An 18,777-nucleotide genomic window follows, 5' to 3' on the forward strand; every position below is an offset into this window, starting at 1 on the left:
TAATGAGTGCAAGCCACTTATTACTAAAGTGGTGGCTAGAGTCAAGACCTGAACAACAAAGAAACTTTCTTATGCTGGTAGGACTCAACTGATCTCTTCAGTTCTCCAAGGCATTCAATCTTATTGGTGCCAAATCTTTCTGCTCCCAAAGAATGTTCTCAAAAAAATTCATACTATCCTTGGAAGCTTTCTTTGGACAGGGTTGGATGTTAATTATAGGAAGTCTCTTGTCTGTTGGGATTATATGTGTAACGAGAAGGTATGTGGAGGCTTGAATTTCAAGGAAATAATTATGTGGAATGAGGCTGCAATTGCGAAGCATTTTTGGGCTTTAGCACAAAAGCAAGATCGCTTACGGATCAAATGGCTTCATGCTTACTACATTAAGCAAGCTGATATATGGACTATCAATGCTCCTAGAAGGTTTATGAGGGGTGATAGTCCTAAGGTGAATTTGAGAAGGATCACTTGTAATAGTAGGGCAAATCCTAGAACTATCTTCATTACTTAGCTTCTACTTCAAGGACGACTAAGTACTAAAGATAGGCTCTTCCAGTGGGGGATTGTGGGAGATTATCAAAGATGTCCTTTGTGTAATGCTGCAGATGAAACTAAGGAGCATCTATTCTTCAATTGCAGCTATAGTCAACAGATCTGGAGAACTTGTCTACAGTTAATTAATGCCCCTATGATCGCTAATTTAACTGTAATCAATCCTACAGTGGCTAAATACAGTAGGGGAACACAAAGAAATCACCAGTTGCTTAATATGTTCTTTGTGGAAAGCATATACCATATTTGGGTGCAGAGAACCAAGAAGATTTTGGAAGCCCAGTTGCTTAGGCCTCAGCAGGTGATTAGATAGATTGTTTTCAATATTGCCTGCAGAAGCAATCGAGATGTAAATCAGCTTATGCTATAGTTGGTGCTCTGTTATAGGGTTGCACTAGTGGAAAAAAGCAGTAGGGCTGCGCTGAAAATGGCATGTAGGGCTGCGCTTTTTGAGGGCAGCCCTTTCCATCGCAGCCCTTCAGTATTCAAGTAGGGCTGCGCTAGAAAAGCGCAGCCCTTCTAGTTAGAAGGGCTGCGCTTTTTTCAAAAAGGCGCAGCCCTTCCCAGCTAGAAGGGCTGCGCCATTTTGAAAAAAGCTAGAAGGGCTGCGCCTCCTACACAAGCGCAACCCTTCTTAGTTTAGAAGGGCAGCCCTTCTAAGAAGAAGGGCTGCGCTAGTGAAGGACTAGCGCAGCCCTTCTTGCTAGAAGAGCTGCGCTAGTTTAAACTAGCGCAGCCCTTCAAGTAAGAAGGGCTGCGCTAGTTTAAACTAGCGCAGCCCTTCACTTTATATTTTTTTTTTTTTTTGCTTGCACACAGCCTGCACATACCAGCAGCACAGCCTGCACCCACACACCAGCCCCACCCCACCCATAACCTCTCTTGGACAAGAAAAAAAATGCAAATTGCAATACGATAATATATGACAAGTGGAGAAAGGTAATAATTAACTTCAAATATATTAAAATAATGTAAAAAGTGTACATAGGTGATAGAAACTAGCTAGTACATTGTTGGAGCGAAAATCTCATCCTATGCAATCATCGGTAATGTGGGACGCCAACTTATCCCGAACTTCGTCAATTTCTTCTTTGGTGAAGTTCCTCAAAACATGCATAAACCTTGCAAAACAACCAAGGAATAAACATATACAAAAAGTCAATCATTTTACCGTAGTTAGTACTTCTAAAAATGACATATATCTTCCCGAAATGGAATCAAAATCAAATGCAAGCCTAAAAGTCTACACACTAGTTATAATATATCTCATATAATCATGTTCAAAGAGAATTTGAGGTTAAATCACTTCATAACTACATTTTGGAGCGAAAAGGCCAAAATGGCCAAAATAGGCCGGAAATGGCCTTTTTCGTTCCCGAAATGCAACCAACAAGAAATTAAAGCCTAAAAGTCTACACACTAGTTATAATATATCTCATATAATCATGTTCAAAGAGAATTTGGGGTTAAATCACTTCATAAATACATTTTGGGAGCGAAAATGCCAAAATAGGCCAAAATAGGCCGGAAATGGCCTTTTCGTTCCCGAAATGCAACCAACAAGAAATTAAAGCCTAAGAATCTACATACTAGTTATAATATGCCTAATAATCATGTTCAAAGAGAATTTGAGGTTAAATCACTTCATAAGTACATTTTGGGAGCGAAAAGGCCAAAATAGGCCAAAATAAATAGGCCAAAATAGTCCGGAAATGGCCTTTTCTTTCCCGAAATGCAACCAAGAAATTAAAGCCTAAGAATCTACATACTAGTTATAATATGCCTCATATAATCATGTTCAAAGAGAATTTGAGGTTAAATCACTTCATAATACATTTTGGGAGCGAAAAGGCCAAAATAGCCAAAATAGGCCGGAATTGGCCTTTTCGTTCCCGAAATGCAACCAACAACAAATTAAAGCCTAAGAATCTACATACTAGTTATAATATGCCTCATATAATCATGTTCAAAGAGAATTTGAGGTTAAATCACATCATAACTACATTTTGGGAGCGAAAAGGCTAAAATAGGCCGGAAATACAACAAACAACAATTGGAAACCTAAAAGTTACATACCTTTCGAAGATCAACAACATCTTTGCAATAGTTGACGATATCGAGCATGAACCTCATGACGTAATACCCACACGCAAGTCCACCTTCTTGTACCGGACACTAAAATTCACCAAAGATGCAATAAATGACATGTTATATGTGTATTATGTGTTTGTATAAAAGGATGCAAAAAATATTACATGTTACCTCGACTAAATACCAAACAGGAGCTTTTCCTTGTCGAAGTCCAGATGAAGTAATCTTCTTCATCACACTACATCAATACACATTATTATAAGATTAGATGTACATTTAATATTTAATAAGCTAAGTGTGCATATATAGTTTCGATTAGGCTACCTATTTAACAATGATTTGACTAGTAAGGACCGTATTGTTCCTTTACGCAAAGAATCAAAGTGGTAGACTTCGTTACTTGACACACATATTGCAATGAGTGTCCAATGGTTCCTACAACAATAAAATAATGTTATTGTTATCGTAGAACAACTAATAGGTCAATTTAATTAATTAAAAAGTCAGTTTAAGAAGCATACGATTCAATGTAAGGAAGAAGAACGATCTTATATCCAAGACGAGAACATGCGTTCAAAGAATCCTTGAGATATACTTTCACCTCTTTTTCGTTTTGTACGCAACTGTCATCTCGTACAAAGCTTGGACATAACCAACCAAAGATTGGCTGACTAGATCGCCTCACATCATTGTATAATAGCCTGAGAATTCATATTGATAAAAATAAAACTTACTTATTATGGAAGTTATTATTAGTTGGATTGAATACTACTTAATTAATAAAGTATTACCTCATGAATGTTTGTATCATGGAAACATTCAACTCTTCCCCAAGTAAGAATTCTTTAATATCATCCTTAGAAATGAAGGTCGATGTTTCCTCATCAATGTAGTGGAATTGGTGGTGCGACAACTTAATCTCAATCATTGCTTCATCGGCTGCATCGCTAATGCACTCATGTAGCCAGAAGCACGGTTTAGTAAGGCGTTGCACCACCTCCATATCCGTAATGAGTGGATACTTTGCCGAAGAATTCGTTCCCACTTGGGCACGTCGGCCTCCCTGAGGTGAAGCTACCTTCTTTCCCTTCCTGTCGGCCTTCCCCGAACCCTAGTAATTAGTTAAATTAAAAGATATTACTGACAATCATATATAGGAACTATAAAAGAAAACTATGTATATAACTTATGTTAGAGATTGTACCTGATATGCTAACCGCACCAATGCACGCGGCCATAGAATATAACTGCCAATGGAATCAGACAATAACTGTAACCAACTCCTGCATTCGGCAGCGGAAGAGGAAATGCTTCGAAACCGGGCACAATGTCTTCAACGCTGACCACATAGTGAATATCAGCTACTGGCTGGTTGTGCAATAGTGGCCGGTCCCTAGGGGGCTGTACAGATCCATAAGCCACGATAATGAATCTACCATGACCATCTCCTTGATTACATAGCTCACATGGTGTCTCTTCCTTTAAAAAAAAACTCTATTCAAGGTTAGTCTATGAAACAACATATTTAAGAACAATAGTTGTGATATTAAACAATTACCGTTAACTCCGGTTGTGGACGAGGCTGCGTAGGAACAGGCTGCGTAGGAATAGGCTGCAGGAACATTGCCCTGCGTGAAAGCACCAAAAGTCGGTAAGCCCATCTGCGCCAAAATGGCGTTGAAATTCTGAGTCATCTCCGCTCTGAGCTCCTCCCGAAGTTCGGCTTTCATAGCCTCCACATCTATGGAAGGTGATGAATTGACACTGGAGGTAGTGGATCTGGACGTAGAGGTGTATTAATCACCATACACCTTTCTCACCCCGAGGCGGACACCTCCTACGCCCCTCACACGTCCATACTGGTCCCGTCCTAGAGTCTCGTGTAGGGCATCAACTTGTCCTCTAGGAGTTGGGATGTCGGAAGTCCAACAGGATCAACACTAGCAAAATACTCAGCCACAAATTACTGATCTCTTCACCCACAATCCCTTGAATTATACTACCTTCTGGTTGTGCAGGATTACGAACTTTATCTTTCAAAGTTCCCATATATCTCTCAAAGGATAGCACCACCTCAAAAACACTGGACCACACAGCTTAATTTCTCGAACTAGATGGACAATGAGATGGACCATAATGTCAAAGAATGCAGGGGGGAAATACATCTCAAATTTGCATAGAGTTTCAACTACTCTAGTCTGCAAGGAATCGAGGGTCGACGGGTCTAGGACTTTGCTGCAGATTGAATGAAAAAATGAACACAGTTCTGTAATGGTGTGCCTCACATGCTTTGGAAGTATCCACGAATTGCAATCGGTAAGAATACTTGCATCATGACATGACAATCGTGCGATTTCATACTCGATAACTTCAACTCACCATTTAAGGTAACAAAGCGCTTCATATTCGATGAGTAGCCAGTAGGGACCTTAATGCCATACAATGACTCGCAAAAAATCCGTTTCTCTGCACGCGACATCGTGTAGCAAGCTGGTGGCAAATAATTCCTCTCCAATCCTCCACCTTTTTACTTTTCTGTGTTTCATCATCATCACCCTTTCTCCCTCTTTTCTTCTTTTCTCTTTTTGAGCCCACAACTCTGGTCGAATCCCCTCTGTTTCCAAGTAAAGTCGTGACGCCTTAATATTTTTCGAATATTCATAAGTGTCGCGATAATAGCTTCACAAACATTCTTCTCTATGTGCATGACATCCAAACAATGTCTGACCTTTAGATCTTTCCAATATGGGAGTTTCCAAAAAATGGACTGTTTTTTCCATAATCCTTAGTCATATCAACCTCACTAGCAGGTTTACCAAAGACTGTTTCAATGCCCTTCACCTGATTATAAACTTCAGTACCAGTTAATGGTCTATGAGCAACTTCTTCTTCAACCGTCCCATCGAATGCCTTCTTCTTAAACCGATAGGGATGGTCGCGGCTGAGGAGCCTTCGTGTGCGCATATACACATGTTTGCAGCCCTTAAGGTGTGTAGATTTCATGTCATCTAAACAAATCGGGCAAGGTTGTTTTCCTTTAGTCTTATACCCAGATAAGTTCCCATAAGCTGGATAATCGTTCATAGTACAAAAAAGCATGGCACGCAGAGTGAACATCTCATTAGCATACGCATCAAATACTAACACTCCTTCGTTCCACATCTTCTGTAAATCTTCAACAAGCGGCTGAAGGTATACATCTATGTCATTTCCAGGTTGTTTGGGCCCCGATATAAGAAGCGACAACATCATGTACTTGCGTTTCATGCACAACCAAGGAGGCAAGTTATAAACCACTAAAACTACTGGCCATGTGCTATGCTGCGAGCTGAGATTGCCAAAAGGGTTCATGCCATCCGTACATAATCCAAGCCTCAGATTCCTATCCTCATTACCAAATGACTTATGCACCCTGTCGATAGTTTTCCACTCAGGCGAATCAGCCGGATGCTTGAGCAGACCGTCTTTCTTCCTACGATCTGCATGCCACCTCAAATTCTTCGCATCTCCTTTATTGAGAACATGCGCTTAAATCTAGGTATTATGGGTAGATACCACAACACCTTGGCTGGTGGTCCTTCACTACCTCCAGCTCCTTCACGCTTGTACCTCGACAATCCACAACGTGGACACTCATGTAAATGCTCATACTCATTACGATAAAGCACACAATCGTTAGGACAAGCATGTATCCGCTCGTACTCTAAACCCAAAGGACACATCAACTTCTTCGCATAATAGTACGACTTTGGCAGTTCATTTCCTTCAGGGAGCATCTCAGCTAAAACTTCCAACAACGATGTGAAACTAGAGTCCGTCCAACCAGCGTTCGACTTAATGTTGAACAGTGTTACCACCGCAGAAAGTTTGGTGTACTTTGTACAACCTGGATACAACGGCTTTTCAGCAGCCTTAGACATAGACTCAAAAATACGAGGTCGTCTACACGACTGATCTTCAACCTCGTGTATCATCTCGTCTACCCGATCCCTATCATCATCTCCAAATTCATCATCCAAATTCTCATCCCCTAACTCATCATCATCCTTCTTTTTTTCTTCACATACATCATTCTTTAATCCAGAGCTTCCCATATACCTCCCCTGCTCACCATGCCAAATCCATACATGGTATTGAGGCCTAAACCCACGGCGAAATACATGCTCCCTAACCACATGTATACTACTAACCTTGCTCACATTTCTACAATCCAAACAAGGACAATAAAAGTCGACTGCTCCAGAGGATGTTTGATATTCTAATGCACTTCTACAGAATTCCGAGACCCCATTCACAAACTCAATCGATTCACGACTACCATACATCCAAGTACGATCCATCTCATTCAAGAAGACCACCTCTAATAATTAAACACAACATTCATTATAATGCATCAATCATTATTAAAGTACACATACACTCACATATTCAAATCACACACGTATACAACAAGCTAAGATAGTCACATGTTCAATTGTATGCATGCAGTCAAAGGTCCTTATCACTCCAACCTAACCCATCCTTGGACGTCTAATCTCACTAGTGAATATATGCCAACTTTCCAATTCTAAGGAAAATCCGGCAGCATTTCCCTACAGTTCTCCAAGTACACAATGTAGATAATTGCTTATCTACATATGTACCCAGAGAACAATGTAGCGAAACGATAAGCCAAGATTTTCCTCAGAATTGAAAAGAAGACACACATTCACCACCTAAGTGAGATCAAACGTCCAAGAACAGTCCCAAACCGGGGACTATTCAAGACTTACCCTAATGAGTAAGTCTTGAACGGGTATCTAGGCATATATGATGATGATTCAAACAACTAGTTATATATTTTCATATATATAGCTAAATCACATTGCGTTTTCATACAATCTCATATCAACAAATAATATATTATATATACATTATAAAAATACATATACATTCAATAAATTATCAACTTTGTCTACATGTTAAACTATCTATTAGTTACCTCTTAACACCAACGACGAGCAATGAAGAGAAAAGAGCTACTTGGACTTTATTTGCCTTCCTTAGCCTCTTCTTCCTACAATTGACAAAACCCACATTGCACATTAATCATTTAATTCAATTAAGAAAAACAAAAGTAACTTAAAAACAAAAATAATTCATACCTTATTAACCACTCAAATGGTGGAGAGATAAGAGAAAGGTAGTGGTGATGGTGGAGAAGAGAAGAGAAGAGAAGAGAATAATGTTGTGGGCGGCGCGCAAGGTGGTGGTGGTGGAGGTTTTTCGCACGAAATAATGTTGTGGTGGTAGTGGTGATGGTGGAGACGAAATGTTGTGGTGGTGGTGGTAGTGGTGGTCGCGCAAAGTGGGTCGTGGTGGTGAGAACTAGGGCTCGCAAAATGGGTGGTGGTGGTGAGAATTAGGGCTCGAAAAATGGGTGGTGGTGGTGGAGGTTTTTCGCACGAAATTGAAGGTGAAAGAAAGAGGGAAAGAGGAAAGAGAAAATATGGGCGCGTAATATGTGCATAGTAAGTATCGAAAAAAAAATACCCCAACAGCTAGTAGGACTGCGCTAGTTTCAAAAAAGCGCAGCCCTACCTAGAGAAGGGCTGCGCGTTTTTAAAACGCGCAGCCCTTCTCTAGGTAGGGCTGCGCCTTTTTGTAAGGCGCAGCCCTTCACATAGAGAAGGGCTGCGCTTTTTAGAAGGCGCAACCCTTCATCTACAGAAGGGCTGCGCCTTTTTTAAAAAGCGCAGCCCTTCCGTAGGTAGGGCTGCGCTTTTTAAAAAAAGCGCAGCCCTTCATATAAAAGGGCTGCGCTTTCTAAAAAAGGCGCAGCCCTTCAACAATAGGGCTGCGCTTTTTTAAAATGCGCAGCCCTTCTGCTTTTTTCCCCTAGTGTTGATGGGTGGGGTGTTTGTTTGTTGCTCCTTGGGTCTGTCCAGGTGTTGTTAGTGGCTTGTCCTGCTGGCCTTTCTTCCAAATTTTCCTAGAAGGTTGGGGAAGTTAGGTCTTTAAAGGCTTGCTCCTTGTAGGTTGTACCTTTTTTTTGGTTTTCAATAAAAACTTTGAATTGCTAAAAAAAACGTAAAGGCTTAACTTTAAAGTCATTACTCCAATAATTATAAGTATGTGATTGATTATTTTAGTTCCAATAAAAAAGGGATTCCCACAATAGTATATTATAATATAGTAATGGTATTCATATAATTATAAATTAATGACAAACAATAATAAGTGGTTGTTTGTTGTATAGGAAATTAGGTAAGCAATAGATATTACCATGATGTTGATATAATAAATTTGGCTGATAGGAAGTGAAAAAATGGGGGAAATGAAAATTATTGGGGAATCGAAATTTTGACAAAACATGGAAATTTATTCAAGCACTCCCCCCTTGGTCAATTAAAACTCCCACATCAATTCATGGGAAGTACAAATTCCTTAAAGTCGTTTTTTACCTCAGTTTTTTGGAACAATTAGTACTGTACCTTCGTGATAAAAAAAAATTGAGTGTTCCATTCTAGGATGCTAAATCTTTAAATTTATAGGTAAAGATTGTGTGTCAAATGAATCATATTCATACTCGATTTTAAATAAATTTAAGGTGGCCGAGTATATGAGGTGTTTAGGGTTAGGAGTTGTGATGTTGTAGTGCGATGCAAATATAATAAGGGTATTTATAGTGCAAAATAAAAGTCGGTTTTTACCTCGCTTTTTTGAAAAAAAAGTAATATAAGTTCATTAAGTCATGAATTTCCATATTAAAGAGTTATTGAATCAATCCCTAAAATCAAGTTTTGCAATTTAAGAATAACTGAGATTTAGGTGGTCAACTTGCACATGATTTAAGATTGTAATTGATTCATAAGCATGATTTAAGGAGCCTTAAAAAATTTCGGCCATATGAATTGTGATTTGAATGACACATGGTGTTTTATCTCCTTGGGCAATGTTTTAAGTGTTAAAACTGACACGTAAGATTCGATTAATTATGATTCTCAAAATTGACTGCCAAATGACAAGAGCAATTTTATAACTGATACGTAGGATGAAATTATCCAACTTTATTAGTATATATAGGTAAATAGGACCGTGACATGTTACCATACTTATTTATTACTTCTGAAAACTTGTACCATCTCTCTTTTTAGATATATGTTTCACTTTGCCTTTTTAGAATATCTACCGTCTCTTTTTTTTATTAAGAAAGATAATTGATCCAAAGAACACCAACTTAGAGGTTGGATACAAGGCTAAACAGCCCGGAAAAATGACCAACATATTGTTGGGATGAGATTTTGAACCCTGGACAATGCCCTAAAATTTCAGGTGGTACTTCACTAAGCTACCACCTCTCCCTCAATATCTACGGTCTCTACTTTGACCAAATATTGTTTTTACATATATATAAACCATTATGATCCAATTTATCGTTGAATTTGTTTCGTTCTACCTTCCAGAATTACAATTTTTTCATGAATGAAAAATTAGAAAAATATATGGCACAAACTTGTTCATTAGGGATTAATAATATTGATTTGATCTGGTTTGAAAATTAGCAGAATTTTGAGAATGTTATTTCAGCCCTCGATTCAGGTCCACATCTGATTGTTGATCCGATTCGAAATAGCGGATTTTGACGTGAAAAAGTTGACCCAAAATGGACGAATTTTTTTGGGACGAAACACGGATCGTGTTCACCTTTAGGCTTTGTTTGGTATGGCGTAAAATATTTTCCATGAAAATGACTTTTTCGTGTCCTTTTGTTTTCTGTTGTTTGGTTTGATAAGGGGTGTAAAATAAGATTTCCATCAAGGGAGCTTTAGGTGAAAATCATTTTCCTTTCAAAAAGAAGGGAAAACACATTTTCCTCCCTCTTTCTTAGCAACTTTTTACTATCCTCTTATCCATCCTCTCCTTCCCCCTTCCATTTTTCTCTTTTCCATAATTTTTTTTTTTTTGAGGGGAATTTCCATTTTTTTTTTTACATTGAACCAAACAAAGGAAAAATTAGCTTTGCATTTGAACTTTCCATTGTAAAATATTTTACCTGAAAAATCATTTTACAATGAAAATGTTTTACATCCAACCAAATGGAGTTTTAGTCCTTCACAATATTACTCCGGAATAGTTGCTTTGCCCTTAAATATAAGAACACTCCATCTTCTCTCTCTCCCCTCTCTCCTCTCTACTTTCAAAAACCCTAGCCTCCATTGTTGATTTTTAAAGGGGCTTCCATCAGTTTTTACCGTTGGAAAGCCCCCACCTTTGTTTTTTTATTTGTTTTTAGGTTTCCAACAACGATTTCTCCCTCGAAAGAAAGGGTTTTCGATCTCCTTCGTAAGAAAAGGTTTTTCGATCTCCTTCGAAAGATAAGGTTTTTCGACCTCCTTCGAAAGACAGGGTTTTTCTCCTCTTTTAGAGGGGGAATTTCTACAGGTTACAATCCGGGATACTAGATCTAATGGATTGCCGTGAAATTATTTTGTTGGTGAAGAATTATGCGGGATCACAAAGGTTATCAATTTTTCGAATACGGTCAGACGAATCCGACGGAAATTATCCTCACGACTACAAGGGATCGTTAGATTGTCTCTCCAACAAGGCTGTATTTTCCAGCGATATAAGCGGGAGATGTTTCACATTGCAAGATTTGTTTCACGATCGTAGTTTTTATGAAGGAAATTTTTGTTTGATTCAACTTATGTATTTGTTTGATTCGATTGCTTATGTAGATGTCGTATGACTTTTTATTAATGAATTAATTTTACTATTAAAAAAAATATATATATTACTCCGGAATAGTAGTCAACCTTTTGACGTATTCAATTACCTTCCATCATAAGAAACTCATACACGAAAACAGAAACTCGCAACGCATCTTCCTCCAAAACCCCTACGAGGCTATGACCCAAATTCACGCGTCCCTTATTCGTTATTCCTTGAGTTCCTTCTCCAATCTCTCTCCTCAAAAAGCCATCAACTTACTTCAACCCCTTAGGCCCTTAATCCTTATCATCATCCACCATGGGAGGAAGCACAGAGAAGTTAATGAAGCAGATAATGGATTTAAAGTTCACGTCAAAATCACTTCAAAGGCAATCAAAAAAGTGCGAGAAAGAAGAGAAAGCACAGAAGTTAAAAATCAAGAAAGCCATGGAAAAAGGTAATATAGATGGTGCGCGCATATGTGCAGAAAATGCAATTCGAAAACGTAACGAACAGATGAATTATCTCCGCCTTTCTTCTCGACTTGACGCTGTTGTTGCTCGCCTTGATACTCAGGCTAAGATGCAGACTGTTTCTAAATCCATGGGCTCCATTGTTAAATCCCTTAATTCGTCTCTTACTACTGGTAATAATTTTCTTACTTTTTTTATGTCGTTAATTTTTTTTGCAATCGATAGATTTTCGAGTTGCGGTCTTGGGTATTGACCTTTTAGAATTTGACTTAAGTTGTGCTATGTATATGTTAAACTTCTAATAACTAGTTTTACATACACACGATGCATGCGTTAATGTATTGAAAATAAAATTTATGACATCACTAAAACTACAGTCTTTTAAACAATTTAGACATTATTAGTTACAAAGGGATATTTTAGATGTTTGAGGAGTACGTCAAAGTCCTTGAGTGTTCTCTCACAAAATAGAGATAATATTGAGTAATATATAGGTTTAATGCACTAAAAATGTTCAACTGGTCTAGGAAAAGATTGGTTTCATTATTTGTGCTTAAGGGACCGTTGAAAAGTATCGTAAATAAGAAGAGACCTTTCTAAGATGAATAGTGAGCCGCTTTTATTTGAGAATATATATGCCAAAAATATTTTAGTTAAGTGAAATTAAGGTTAGTTTAGTAATATATCAGGGGATTTAGTTTAATAATTTAATGTCACTAAAATTAAGTTTCAATGAGTAAATGTAGTTACAGTTTAGTAAAACTGTGGTGAAGTGAATAAGGCTTAATCTAAAAGTTGATTGTGGAATGATCATGAACAAATCCAATTTATTTGTTCTTGGATAAATCATGAATGACTAGTAGCAAGAAGTATTCAGATTGAATGTTTATGTTTTAGCAGTTCTCTGCTTATAGTGATATTAGAATGTATTGAGTTTTGGCATTCAAATGAAGTTAACTTCTGCAATGATAGTTTTTCTAGAATTCTAGGATCTGGTTTGTTTGCTCAACTGCTCCCATATAAGAGTACCAAAGAATTGGTTATATATGTGCTAATGTCTTCTGCTTTTGTCACAAAATATCATTATTTGTACTTGTGTATGATGTATCTATATAGTAAGATAGAGGAAATTTCATTTTTTGAAGTTCGAGGGAGTAGTTGGTTGTTGGTTTTGCTTAGAGCTGACAATTCGGGTAAACAGTCATGTTCTCCAAAAGTATAAATATTAGGATAATTGCATAATAGGACAAATTTATCAGATTGGGTTTTGTTTCAGTTAGTTCCATGTTTGTGTCATGTTAGTTTTGTGTTCCCCTCAATAACTTTGTGTTCATGTCATGTTGGTTTCAGTCGTGTTGTGTCATATCTGAGATTGAACTCTGCTTCTTTGAGCATGTGTAGTCTGTTATGTTACTTTTGTCATGGAAACTGAGGAAAAATCATTGGTATTGTTGACTTGTTGTCATCTAATAATATTGGAACTGTAAGCTTCTTTATTACTAATTGGAAAAAAAGAAACGAAGAAGTCATAATCCGGTTATTGGTGGCATGTAAATTATATGTAACAATATGTTCATGGTGAAAATGTATATTGTGGCTAATCTTTTTCTGCTTTTGAGATTAATTCCATCTCCTCAAAAGTCAAAACTCCTGTTTCACTCCGTTCTCTGGATGTATAGTCCCATTATACATCTCCTACTTTCTTTCCGATTCATATATCGAATAATTTATCTGGGAATGTACAGGTAACTTACAGAAAATGTCAGAAACAATGGATCAATTTGAGAAGCAATTTGTTAACATGGAGGTTCAAGCAGAGTTTATGGAGAGTTCAATGGCTGGATCAACTTCCCTTTCCACTCCTGAATCAGACGTCAACAGTTTGATGCATCAAGTTGCTGATGATTATGGTTTGGAAGTATCAGTTGGTCTTCCTCAGCCTGCTGCACACCCTGTTCCAACAAAAACAGATGAGATCGTTGACGAGGACGACTTATCTAGGCGACTTGCTGAGCTAAAAGCCAGAGGATGATCTAATTCTGCTTTGTGATTATTCTACTTTTGGATCGCTTGGATATGTTGCATTCAGAAGGTCGATATTGTTTTGCTGTAAATATGTAGTGAGTGCATCAGTTTTATGCTTGACTATGAATATATTATATCTTTGATAATTCATACTTTGATAATCTCTTTTTCAAAATCTCATTACTGTGGCTTATAAGTTATAGTAAGATTTTGTTTCTGCAGTATATAACTTTGATCTAAAGAGTAAACACAACATCACTACATTAATACACTAATAGTAATCTTAAAGCTATATAAACACAATCATCTAAAGACTAAATAGTACATTAGTACATTAATGATAATCTGAAACCTATTACATGAACACAGTTATAATTGCAGAGGACGGCTATCTGAAGCCACCATCGATTCTAGATCACACAGGCATTACTTTGCTGCTTTGAGAGGACGACATTCTTTACTTGTTTTCGGTTCTAGTGATTTCTGAAGCCATCTTTGAACTCTCTTAGTGATTGTTTTGGAGTGGACTCGAGAAACATAAAACCCAATAGAGTCAAGATACCAACCACTTCTTCCTTTGAAGCCAATGATTCTTCCACCCTCCACTGGGAAGTAAAATGGGGTTCCTTCTTCTACGCCGAAGGGTCCAAAGCTTCTCCGGTTGCTCTTAAACGACAATGATCTAACAACAGGAGTCATGCCTTGTACTACAGGCGAGTAATAACCGCTAACACTGATCAAGTACTCCTCTGGATAAATCAGCTTTATCTAGCATACATACATGATATATGAAATTCATTAAGATAACTCAAACAATGAATATATATGGAAAAAAAACCTTTCTTTCTAGTAGTATTTGATTCAAGTAACTCCCAATCTGACATAGGGTTCCATTAGACCTGGGGAGCTTACCAGACTAATAACTTGACTCAAAATAACGACTCATATCTGATGACTGATGGTACTTGAAGCCAAACAACTCTATTTTGACCCATCTAGCAAATTATTGTGACTAAAACTAAGTGATCATTCATAGTAAGCTAATTAACAAACCCAAACCAATTGCCATTTTGCCACCATCTATTTATGACTAGAAGTGAACCTAATCTAAATTTTAATAAGAAATCTTACGACTCACATTTATACATTTTTTCGTTAGGTAAGGTGAAGTAATCTACTGAACTAACACCTTTCGCAGGTATATTCAACTAGTTTTACAGGTAAGACTCTTCGGAAGTAAGGGGGAATAACAAGGAAACAAACATGTTCCCTTCCAAATAACCCTAGTGGGGTTTGATCCCACAATATTTAAGTCATGAGGAGAAAACTTTACCACTAAGCCAAGATATTATTAGAAGATTATTTTAAGCAATTACACTTAGGTAAAGGTTCATGTTTATAGTTAACTAAATTAGCTAGTAAAGTCACTATTATGTTTCTCCAACCATGTACTACTTATATTTAATTTGATGGTGCTTTTATCATGAAGTCACCCCTTACTAATTAGGAAAGAAATCTAAGAACATAGAGCCAAATCTAGAAGAGTAAAAGTTGTAAATGTAACCTCAACTGTGATGGTTCCTCCATTGCCTCCATGTTTCTGTGACTTAACAAGCTTACCATGCTTGTCATACACCACAGAAATCGAATCGATGCATCGATCATAAACAAGCTTTATCTCTCTTACTCCGCTGTAACATCCGTCATCCCAACTCGTTCCACCATTACCTCCCCATGGTCCTACTGCAATCTTCATTTTTGCACTCTGTTGTTCCTTCCCTTCTTCCTATAGTAACCATCCAAATAGTGAAATAAATTATGCTTATCCCACTTAAAGCATTAATAACTCTAGAAAAATACTTTGTTTGATATTCCAAGAATTTGAGAACTAAAATATCAAACATATTGACATATAAGTACGCTTTTATTTAGACACTTATAGAACGATATGGCTACTGTAGTACTGTGGAGACTTTCATAACGGTACGTTGTAGATTTTCAACAAAGACATGATACAACGTTAAAAAGAGCGCATATATATTTAGTCAATGAGGGGATGTTAAAAGAAATGGTACTACCATCATACACTGTAGGAAGCCTTGGTGAAAGGGAGACGATTGATAAATAGCGAATTCGAGTAGTATAAAGAAAATCGAAAATGGTACTCATATAATCTAATTTGTTACCAAATTGAGAATCTGATTCTTTCATCGTCAAATTAGAATTTTACTTTTCGGTTGTTGCATAAAAGAAAGATTGTCATCTTTACAAATTACAACTGTGTCACGTAGTATATATCCTCAGATGATTCTCTAATTTAGTCCGTAGAAATTGCTTAAATAAGTTGTCAACGGCATCCTGGAACAATAACTTTACTACTACAGTATGTAAGTAGATTATTAGAATAGGCGGTTTAATTTTAACATCAAATTAGACAAACTCAATATTACATTATCCTAACAAGCTCATTTCATTTCACTCTAATCCAACACCATTTTTAGACATCTGATCTCGCACCAATCTAGTCGTCCTTTCTCTTCTCCATCCTTATGTTTCCCTTTGATTATCGTCGAACAACAACAACAGACAATTACAAGAACATTACCCGACAGTCTTACCGAATGAATTGAAATAGTCACTTAATGAATTAATTAAAGAGTGTGATTGTAGAATGGATTAAATTGGTCACTGAATATTAAACTAGTCACTAAATAAATTAACTAGTCAATATATTCAGAAAGGTTGTTAATTGCTGTTATTAATAGTGGGCTTCGACCATGTCTAATTTTAAATTAAAAGTAGACAGTATCTCCGGTGCCGATTCTTGATGACGTTCGTCCCCCATGGTTCACACAACAATAATTGACTCCGGTGCACCCCAAATCAAGGATTGGTATTTCTCAATAACTTCTCAAATCTCAGCTGGATATGTAGGCTTGTGTTTTAGGGTTATAAAGAGTAAAAAATACTCTCCATTCCGAAATATAAGAGGTATTTATAGGGAAGCAACACATCATGAAATAAAACGGAGAAAAACACGTCAACAGGTCTTCCGCCCGACAAGGCAGGCGACCCCGCCAGTTTGGACAAGGAACGAAAAAAGAAACGCCCGACCTATCTAGCAATGTCGCCCGATCGGGAACGAGGATAAACAATTTTAGGCAAAGGACATCATCATATCAGGCCAAAACCCGCCAAATCAAGTGGTCTTACAAACTCACATAACTTCACGTTAAACAAGGATGTAATCCAACATTTAATACTTCGTCCAAAACCGCTATAGCCTCAAATAGAGGTGTCAAATGAATCGGGTTCGGGTCGGACCCGATGCATAAATTTAAGGGGTGGGGCTGGATTAGGGTCCTTTATGCCCGGCCCATTTAACTCCTTTTAGAAATTTTTGTATCATCCAATAAACCAGTGAGATATTACTAGCAATTGTAACCTATACCTACTCTAAAAGAAACACTAATATATTACAATTTGCTGCATTGAATACAATCTTGATAGAACAATACATAAAGTTCTACTATGCCATTACTAAGGGACAATGTATATTGTATATTTGCATTGATAAAGAAAAAAATAGTGCGACGAAAATTACATACATTTTAAATTCGAGGGAGTGAATAAATATAGCTTTTAAGTCCAGACATTTGCCACCAATATCAAAAAGCACCAACAATGCCTTTAAGTACAAAAAATATAGCTTAAATAATTAAATCACACAACAAGCTTCAAGTACAAAATTTCATTCCCATGAACAACTGAAATTCTGTCCAGCATTATATCAAACAGTGCCAGAAAATCCCAATCTTTCTCCATTCTTGTTTCCCAATCGAATTAATCCTTGTCTTTGCTTGGAATTTGCTCCTATTGACTTACAAAACTCTGTGATCACCTACACAAATTCCATATAAATTTTGATAAACAATGAACATTATCATACAAACTCATGACGAATTATCAAACAATAACCCAAATCTTGATATTTTGATATTGTTTTTTCAAAGAGAAGGTATTGTGTCAGACTGGTCTGACAAAACAACTGGTCGGACCTGTTTCAGTCGGAAGCACTTTTGTTTCAGTTAGAAGCATTTGTGTTTCAGTTAGAAACAATTCTCCTTTAGTTGGTTATTAATTTTTTTTCAGTTGGTTTTTATTTTTTTTTCAGTTGGTTAACTGAATGACTTTATTCTACAGCAAAGGTTTGTTTTCATTTTCAGTTGGTTATTAAATTTTTTCAGTTGGTTTTAATATTTTTTCAGTTGGTTAACTGAATGACTTTATTCTACAGCAGAGGTGTTTTAGGTGATAGATCCAATGCTTCAGTTTATATTATTCTTGTGTTCAGTTATTGTAATGAGTGTTTCAGCTAGTAGGATTAGTATTTCATTTAACACTTCTTTCAATTAATATGATAAGTAGTGTTTCAAGTGATAGTATTTCAGTTCATTGAAATTCTTTCAAGGTAATTTTCTTTTGTAATTGAACTAGAATTACAATCAGTCCTTCAGTTAGACTTTCAGTTAATATACTGTACTTTGTCATTAAAATACACTTAAAATTAGTGCTTCAATTACACTTTTAGTTAGTGCTACCAACAAATATCGAACCCTTAACATCCACACCAACAATATACAACTTCGCCGCCGCCGCCGCCGCAACAAACAACAGATGCCACCAATTACTGTCATTCCCCAGCCACCAATTCACTTGCAACAACCCGACATAGCACCGCAATCCACCTCTATCATCCACAACTAAATAAAGGGAAATCGGGGGTATAACCTGATTACACCACAAACCTACACATACAAGTCGTGAGCGGCGAAGAAGGGAGACAAGACGGTCACATTTTTTTGCCATCGTTTGGGGAGTTGGGTATTCGAGGAACAAGATTGCTTACTCGAAAATCACCGCCGTCCAAAGAAATTGGAAA

At 37.1% G+C, this 18,777-nt stretch overlaps 3 protein-coding genes across 3 annotated transcripts; 1 reads left to right on the forward strand and 2 right to left on the reverse strand.

Annotated features, from left to right (window-relative positions):
- Nucleotides 1-2,513: 2,513 nt before the first annotated feature.
- Nucleotides 2,514-3,908, reverse strand: LOC130590138 (uncharacterized). The gene is made up of 6 exons (XM_057392128.1): nucleotides 3,848-3,908; nucleotides 3,435-3,754; nucleotides 3,165-3,344; nucleotides 2,968-3,078; nucleotides 2,815-2,881; nucleotides 2,514-2,727 (listed from the first exon to the last, which is right to left on the reverse strand). The coding sequence occupies exons 2-6, from the start codon at nucleotides 3,644-3,646 to the stop codon at nucleotides 2,614-2,616; spliced, it is 684 nt and encodes a 227-aa protein (XP_057248111.1). The 5' UTR covers nucleotides 3,647-3,754; nucleotides 3,848-3,908; the 3' UTR covers nucleotides 2,514-2,613.
- A 7,557-nt stretch (nucleotides 3,909-11,465) lies between these two features.
- Nucleotides 11,466-14,015, forward strand: LOC104903691 (ESCRT-related protein CHMP1B). The gene is made up of 2 exons (XM_010691781.3): nucleotides 11,466-11,983; nucleotides 13,556-14,015. The coding sequence occupies exons 1-2, from the start codon at nucleotides 11,656-11,658 to the stop codon at nucleotides 13,840-13,842; spliced, it is 615 nt and encodes a 204-aa protein (XP_010690083.1). The 5' UTR covers nucleotides 11,466-11,655; the 3' UTR covers nucleotides 13,843-14,015.
- A 64-nt stretch (nucleotides 14,016-14,079) lies between these two features.
- On the reverse strand, nucleotides 14,080-15,970 carry LOC104903692 (jacalin-related lectin 19). The gene is made up of 3 exons (XM_010691782.4): nucleotides 15,914-15,970; nucleotides 15,400-15,621; nucleotides 14,080-14,603 (listed from the first exon to the last, which is right to left on the reverse strand). The coding sequence occupies exons 1-3, from the start codon at nucleotides 15,917-15,919 to the stop codon at nucleotides 14,262-14,264; spliced, it is 570 nt and encodes a 189-aa protein (XP_010690084.1). The 5' UTR covers nucleotides 15,920-15,970; the 3' UTR covers nucleotides 14,080-14,261.
- Between the last annotated feature and the right edge of the window lie 2,807 nt (nucleotides 15,971-18,777).

The sequence above is a fragment of the Beta vulgaris genome, chromosome 9 (genome assembly GCF_026745355.1).
Source record: "Beta vulgaris subsp. vulgaris cultivar EL10 chromosome 9, EL10.2, whole genome shotgun sequence".
In the NCBI taxonomy this organism is placed as follows: domain Eukaryota; kingdom Viridiplantae; phylum Streptophyta; class Magnoliopsida; order Caryophyllales; family Amaranthaceae; genus Beta; species Beta vulgaris.